The following is an 8101-nucleotide window of genomic DNA, read 5'->3' as shown; positions in this document are numbered from 1 at the left end:
AAAAATCTTATTTATTTTACACGGCCAAATGTTTAAAAAACAAAGCGTAAATGGAAATTTTTAACAAAGCGCATTAATATTTACTTTTCTAAGCAATTTTTTTAGAGAAAAAAAATATTTTTAAGATTTCGAAATAAAATATTTTTTAAGATTTTCTTTTTGTTCAAAAACTATAAAATGCATAATTTAGAACACCCCTAACGTTTTATGTGCGGATCCATTTACTTACTTGTGTGTGCTGCGTGATAAAAAGAATCCAAGCAATTTTAATGCTTGTAAGCGTATCAATTGACTTTCAGCAGCCAATAATTTGAAAATGCTACGAACGCCATGTTTCACATCGAAAGCAGGTACCATGGAGCTGGGATGCTCGGACATAAGCGAAATTAACATTTGCAGAACGTCATGAAGATTCTCATCCTGCGAAACGATTTAATATGTTACAGAAATTCAAGTTCTTGTTGAAAATGTGTGGTGTCTGAGTTGCTTCGAATTCGACTTACCTCATGCATGGTCGTCAAATAATTCAAAATGCTTTGCAATTCATCCTCCTTGACGCCATTGCCGATCATAATCAATTGTTTCAAAAACAATAGAATGTAAGCGCGTATCGCTAGTATATCCTTTTGTGCTGGACGTGGACCATCTGGTGGAAAATATAAAATGTAAAATTAAATTGTGGAATTAGTTTAGTAACTGTACACGAGAGTCTTCACTGGAGAACTCAATATCTCAAGCTTTCCGAAGAGACCAATACATAAATTATATGGAAAAATATTTGATGAATGACCGATATACAAGAATTTACATATTAGGTGAAAAATTGGAAATGATTATACAACTACTTGAGGACCTTTCTGTAAACTAAAGTAGTCTTACTAGAAGAAGGGACTCCAAAACCTCAAGGTTGCTGAAGAGAACAATATAAATTATTGTTGAACGACACTAGAATGAATTGATATACGGGTATCTGCAAATAATTAGGAATTCGAAATTATTATAGAACTGTTTGAAGACTCTTCTGGGTATTAACGAGTCTAACTAGAAGAGTGGACTGCAAACAAACAAGATGATAGTATCCAAAAATGATGTAAAGTTTAGAATTAGTATATAACTATTTGAAGACTTCGCTGAGTACCAATCTAGTCGGACTAGAAAATGTGACTTCGAAATCTCAAGTTTTCTGACGAAACCAATGCAATGCTTGCAAAAATATTTGAAAAATGTTTCCACATTGGAAGGATATTCGAGCATATACAAATAGTGTGTAATTTGAAATGATTTTAGAATTTGAAGACTCTTCAGAATGCTTATGTGGTCCTTGTGGTTCTTAAAAATAGCATATTTCAACCTTTTATGCTATAAAAATGAGTCTGTGAAGGGTATCACTATAATTTTGTTGTCTTTCTTAAGATTTTTTACTAAATTGTAGTAAATATTTTATATTAAATTTAACTACTGACGCGTGACAATTGACCAAGTTTTGACATAACCCATAAATATTTCGCTGACTGAAGACAAATGATGAATTTCTAACTTAAAGTTGAAGTAGATAACTTTTTCTACACGGGAATTTAAGTTAACATTTCATACTGAATCGTAATATGAACTATGGGTTTGTGACTCGTGACTTATGACAACTATATGACGAGGCAACTCTAGCCGCGTCTTCCCCATTTTTGTATGAAAAATTAATATTTTTCTCATTCTTCTGCAATCAAATCATATTTTTACTACTCTCCTCCACCAAACTACACACTCACCCAATCCCTTTGGTATGATGCCACTCTTCGTACGCGGATTCACAACCCAATAGTAGTATTTCAGTGTGTGCACTGTCTGCAGTACGGTGCTAACACGTCGCACATTGCTGTAGATTTGCGTATCGCTGAGGAATTCCGTTGCCAAGTAGGAGTACAAGCGCGCCTGCACATTGGCTGGCGTGTAGATCCACAGCGCCGGATTGAAGAGCACATGATCGAGCAGCTGCCACGTCAGAAATGAGAAACAGAACAGCTGCAACACATCGAGAGAACGCCAATTACAATACTGTTAGACACAATTGCAACTACTGAAACTGAAGCTCAGTAATAAGAACACTCAAACGGTGTATGCTCCAAACAATACAAATACATTTTGAAATATACATATATAAATAGTAATTGTATGAATATAAATTATTTGTACAAAAATTTATTAGAAAATTGAGTTATACATACATGTAAGGGATGTTTTGTTTTTGGTTTGGTTGTTGTTTATTATTATTGGTTTGATGCACATAACAACGTAGGAACGCAACGACATTACGATTGGGTAGTATAGTTAAGTTTTTTGTTTTTGTTATTGTTTTTTTTTTACATATTGGTTGGGAAACGAAATATCACAAGGCAGGGTAACGTAACGCAAACGGCATTCCAGAATTTGTTTTTTTTGTTTTAGTTTTCAATTTAAATATAAATCGTTTTCAACGCATGCAGCAAACAGCATTCACAAATGAAAATTCATTTTAAAATATGGAAAAGAAAAATATAAAAAAATATTTATGTAAATATATCGCTTGATGTATGATTATTGTTACAATGTTCATTAAAGTATTACTAATTTAGTAGAGATCGTATACAATGAGGTTATCTTGAACATAATTATGAGACTTTATTTAATGCATTCTACTTATGTACATATGGGTATATTGATTAAATAGTATAATGATCTAACTATATAGAAAGTAATATAATTCTAAGTCTCTTTAGCTAACCTTTAGTACTGCTTAGTATATACATTAAAATAATTATATAAACTATTTATAATTTTAAATTTTAATGAACTAGAGCCAGTTGAATTTGATCAGATTTATGTGCTACAGGGTAGGGCACTCGAAGTGTATCCAACTTCAGACCGTTCGCGCAGCTGTCGCACTGGAATCAGCTGTTTCTAAATTTGCTGCAGTTCGGTGTATTGTTCACAAGTGAACAAAAGCGTTTTGCCAAAAGTGGACGCAAAAAAAAGTGATCAGCGATGGAATTCAAACGTAATAGTGTGATTGCTTTATATTTAGATGGAAAATCACCGCCAGCAATTGTTCGTGAGCTCAAAGACCTTAATGTGAATAAATTTTATATTTATCGCACCATCACTCATTACAATGATACTGGTAGCACAGCAAAACGCCATGGAGGTGCTCATCAAAAGACTGCAACGTGACGTGAGATGGTTCGGAAAGTGAAGAAGAGACTTGAGCGAAATCCAGGAGAAAGTGCCAATCAAATGGCTAAAGAACTGAAAATATACGACCGCAGCATCCGACGCGTATTGAAAAATAAGCTGAAGGTCAAGTTCACGTTCCAAAAGGCTCATGATCTTATACCAAAGCAGCAACAAGTAAGAGTTGAGAGAGTGAAGCAGTTGCTTTGCTTAGCCGAAAGCGGTCAAATTCCGTACATTGTGTTTTCTGAGAAAAACATTTTTCCAATTGAGCAGTTACATTGAAAAGGTGCTAGGGATAAAAACACGGGATCTGGATGCAGGTAACGACATGTAAGTCTTAAGACAAGAAATATGGAACGAAACTCTGAAGCAATGTCAAAGCGGCCGCAGGACGGCTCGTTAGAGGAGTGTCTTTTAGTAACTATCTTAGCCAAAGTATGGGTAAAGCTCAAGGCTTCCTTAAATTACGGCGCAACTAACTGGATACGAAGACGAAAGTTGGCTGAAGACAGCAAATTGATCGTAAAAATGACTGAAATAAAAGGGATCAGATAAAATCTAGTACTAAAATCGGCAGTTGCAAGCTACTTGAAAGATATTTTCATAAAAGCCCAAAGCAATTGCCAAAGAGAGACTTGCACAGTCATAGACGATTGTCTATATTTGCTCCACTAGGATATAGGGAGGATCAAGGCTTTTTTTTAGAAATAATATCAATGTTAAACTACTTATTCAGCTAGTTTAATTATGTCATATTTATATTTCTGTGAAATTGCTCACGCCAACTCAAATATTGTTTGTATGTATATTAGGGTGAGCCAAAAAAAAATAAAAAAAAGTATCAAATTTATGTGTTAAAATGAATCATTTTAAAAGCTCTAAAAATAAATATTGTTGTGTATTTTTTTTTTCAAAGATTTTTAATTATGCAAATATTTGTATTGAAAAACAATGCGGAGAGGAATTTTTAGGCTCCACAAGAATCTTCAATGACATAATTTTATCCTAAACGGGTATTATAACGGTACCTGTCTAGCAGAAATATTTATTTCTCTGTAAAATTTAAACCTTTATTTCAATATCATTATTTTTGCTCACCCTAATGTATGTATATATGAAAGTATATTTATAGATTACGATTTTTGAATTTTTCGCAATTATTTAAATATCAAAATACATATTCCGCCTGGCACTTGCAACCACAGTCGTGCATGGCACAGCTGCAGGACATGCGAATGTCCTTCGCAAATCTGCCAATATGACGATTTTGCTGCCAGTTATGAGCATTTTGTGGAAAAGTGTAATTTTTGCGAGCACCATTGTTGTTACTTTTGTATGCTTAATTGTGTCTACTGGCAGTGATCGCTGTCGGCAGTCATTAAATATTTCTGGTTGTATGGGTGTGTGTCTACAAGCTGTTTTTTATTTCCTTTTCGTGAAGGAAGCATAAATTTTGAACAGTAAATGCATAAATCCGAAAAATTCATGAGCGAAATGCAGAGCACGCTATTTTCAAGTACAAGTGGTGTATATGTGTGTGTGCCAGCAACATGAAATTGCAAATAAAGCTGTTTGTGTGTAACTTTGCGCTTGTGTAAGTGCATATAATGGCGACCAGCAGATAAAATTCGAATGAGCGCAGTGGTCAATGGGTTGCACGAGCGCACGAAGCGGGAAAAGTTTCGCAATTAAAAACGCGTTAAGCGTTGCGCAAGCGAAAATATAATTTTTATATACACACATACGTACATATATACACCAATACATCTAAAGGCAAGCAATAATAAAGCACTGAAATAAGAATAAAATGAAAACGAGAGCAAAAAATATTAATATGCGCAAATCTACAAGCGCACAGCAACAGAAACAACAGCAAAAAACACCAGCAACAACAACAAATTGCTACCACTGCTGCCATAATTCAGCACTTTACGCGCCACTTTCCCGTTCAGCGCCGCCAAAAGCTGAGTTGTGTTGACACAAATGAAATTTATGAAACTTCGCCAGCGAACAAAATGCGCCAACGACGCATGGCAGGACAGTGTGGTGAAAGCGTACTCGTGCTGGCGTGTTGCACTCATGCAGCAAGGCGTCGGAGCGCGCAAGCTGGCAAGTTACTGCGCATATTGAGCTGTGTTCCCATAATTACTAACCGACATAATACTAAAGACGAGGAAGAAGAAGAAGCAGCTGCAGAAAATAAAGCGCGCCGAAAAACGGTAAACTTAATGCCGCAAAGGGAATTGATAAAACTACAACAAAAATAACAAGTCCAATCGTTGTTGCAACAACAAGTGTGTGAGCTTGCATGTGCTGCCGGTTGACAGTGATGCGGCATGGCAGTATCGTTCCTTGCAATATTGTCGATATTAACATCAAAATCGGCAGATAACTCATTAAACGGCCGAAAGTCGCCGTTGTTGAAGGGTTGGGGAAAGGAAATATACGCAGTTGCATTGAAAAATTATCACTATAATTACAATGGACATTGGTCGCGCGCTTATAAGGGACGGCTGTGGCAAGAACTCCGTGATTACGCGCGCATAAATGAGGGATAAATGTGCGGCGAAAATAATTATTGGTTTGCATAATTTGTTGCACGTTTGATTTCAGTGTGTTTCGAGATTAACGAAGGGCCGCGACGAGAGGGAGGCAAATAAGTAAAGATTTCTGACTGGAACAACGAAAAGTTAAGAAATTTAAATTTTGAGGGTTGTAAGGGTATTAAAGGTTTTGCTAATTTTTTTTTTATATTTTGAAAGTACTATTTTAGTTATAAATAAGGGCAATTAAAGCCAGAGGATGGCAGATTTAGTACTTTATAGATTAATTTTCGTTCCCCGATTGGATAAAAATGCAGGCACCTTGCAGTTTTATTGTCTAAAAAGTGATCTTACGACAGATATGAAAAGACTTGTTCAATCGAATGAAAATCTGGGCCTGAAATGTTCTTGTGAGAAATTTGGCAACAATGCAGAATTGTCTTATAGATTATTTTTAATGTCCCTCGGAAGTTTAGATATCCTATTCCATCGTAAATTTAAAATTTAATGTGGTTAGAGTTCGAAGCTGAATGGGAAAGTTATTCGAATTGGTAACTTCAAGCTTTCCATAATCTCTACTTCAAGTTCTATGTTAAGTACCTAATTTATTCGCTAAGCCTGGTCTGTATTATACATCCGGGGAACAAATTATCTTGATCGTATCTGATTTGATCTCTGTCCTTTCGACTTCTCCTTTCGACTTCTTCTTTTGACTTCTTCTTACGACTTCTCTATTATAATTATTATGTATATAACTATCAGCCAACTCAGAACTCTAACCTTCTGAGTTTGCCTTGGATAAGCAATCAGTAATCCGGCTGAGAAGACCTCGGTGATCTGCTTTGTTCGTATTGTTTACTGGTGAGGTTGTTACGTTTTAGACTCATGAACAGTTCCTCTGACTAAGTCACTATCCTACTTAGCAGGATGTTGGTCAGCATAGGGGTCCCATCTAAGGAGAGAGAAAGCTTCTTATGTCGACGATAATCATCGTCCTATTATACGAGCTGAGATCTCGACAGTTAAAAGAAAAACCGGCGTAAGGTGACCAGAGTGCATCGCACCGTAGCTCTCAGAGTTGTATCAGCCTACCGAACACTGGCGGCCGATGTAATATTAGCTAAAAGCGATAATGCCCCAAAGGACCTTCCGGCATATGAAAGGAAAAAGCTGTGGAAGCTAAAGAAAACATTCGAAAACAACAAGAGCGTAATTGGCCAAATAAAGAAAGACAAAATACTCGCATGGCAACGAAGATACCTTCACATAATGGAGAAAGTTGAAGAAGTCGAAGTCGTCACAATGATACCTTCCTGTGATAAATTTGCCAAAAATCCATAAAAATTCATATTTCTCTCAAAATATTTTTACGTCAACCTTGCAACTTCCTTGCAACACAACTAACCACTCCAACTCTTACCGACTTATATATGAGTCTGTTTAAAGCAATGCACATCGACAAGAGTAAAAGATATTTTGATTTAAAAAGCTTTCACATGTAAGCTCGTACTTGCATTTATGTATTCGCATTATGTACTCAACCATTAGCGGCGGCATTAACGTTGCCCAGCGGCAAAGGACAATGCGGGAAATGCACACGTGCCACACGCAGAGTTGCGACCGAGTTTCGGCGGATTCACGTGCTGCTGAGCAAATATGCAGACGCATCCACACAAAAATACACATACAATTATAAGTGTGTGAGTGCGTAGCTTAAAGTGTAAACACATCATTGCTCGCCAGCCACTTTTGCTGGCAAATATTGACGCAACGAAGATAGGTTTAAGAGCGTACATTATCGTATTAAAAAATATGCATAAAATTACGCGCTCTCAAGACCATAAATGATATGTACGATTTAATAAGTAATTTTAAAGTTACATAATATATGTATATATTGAATAATTTTTGAATGGAAATACTTTGCTTATAATTATAAAATGTTCCAATGAGCTACTGTTGAACTTCAAAGCGCTACATTTGCGTAAAATCCAACGAGATTTGCGACAAGAAAACTGCAACAATTTCAAATCTACTTACTAAATACGTATTTAAACCAAATTTTACACGAACTACAATTAATTACGACTCCAACATTAGTTTTACTTATAAAACGCATAATTTGGAAAACGAACAACTTAATTTTTTTGCTGTTAGAGCGAGCTCTCAAACTGTTTAGGGGGTCTAATTTAAGTGTTTGCCAATGCATGTTACCATCTTTACTTGCAATTTAAAAGTACTTTAAATATTTTTTAATAAATAGTATTAAAACTAAATTAATAAATCATTGAAATTAAAAAAAAAAAATTTTAATGTTAAAACGTTATATTGAAAATTGCCAAATAAGAATTTTT

At 35.5% G+C, this 8101-nt stretch overlaps 1 protein-coding gene across 1 annotated transcript in view; it reads right to left on the bottom strand.

Moving 5' to 3' along the window:
• The window catches only part of LOC108969826 (neurobeachin), a gene marked incomplete in the record, with an annotated part of 552891 nt that overhangs the window by 46169 nt on the left and 498621 nt on the right, over positions 1–8101 (bottom strand). The window contains 3 exon segments of the mRNA XM_018934817.1: positions 230–420; positions 504–646; positions 1764–2016. Coding sequence (XP_018790362.1) covers positions 230–420; positions 504–646; positions 1764–2016 — 587 coding nt within the window.

The sequence above is a fragment of the Bactrocera latifrons genome, unplaced genomic scaffold, assembly GCF_001853355.1.
Source record: "Bactrocera latifrons isolate USDA-ARS-PBARC rearing strain unplaced genomic scaffold, ASM185335v1 scaffold_0, whole genome shotgun sequence".
NCBI classification, from domain to species: Eukaryota; Metazoa; Arthropoda; class Insecta; order Diptera; family Tephritidae; genus Bactrocera; species Bactrocera latifrons.
This window is presented reverse-complemented; position numbering and strand designations above follow the sequence as displayed.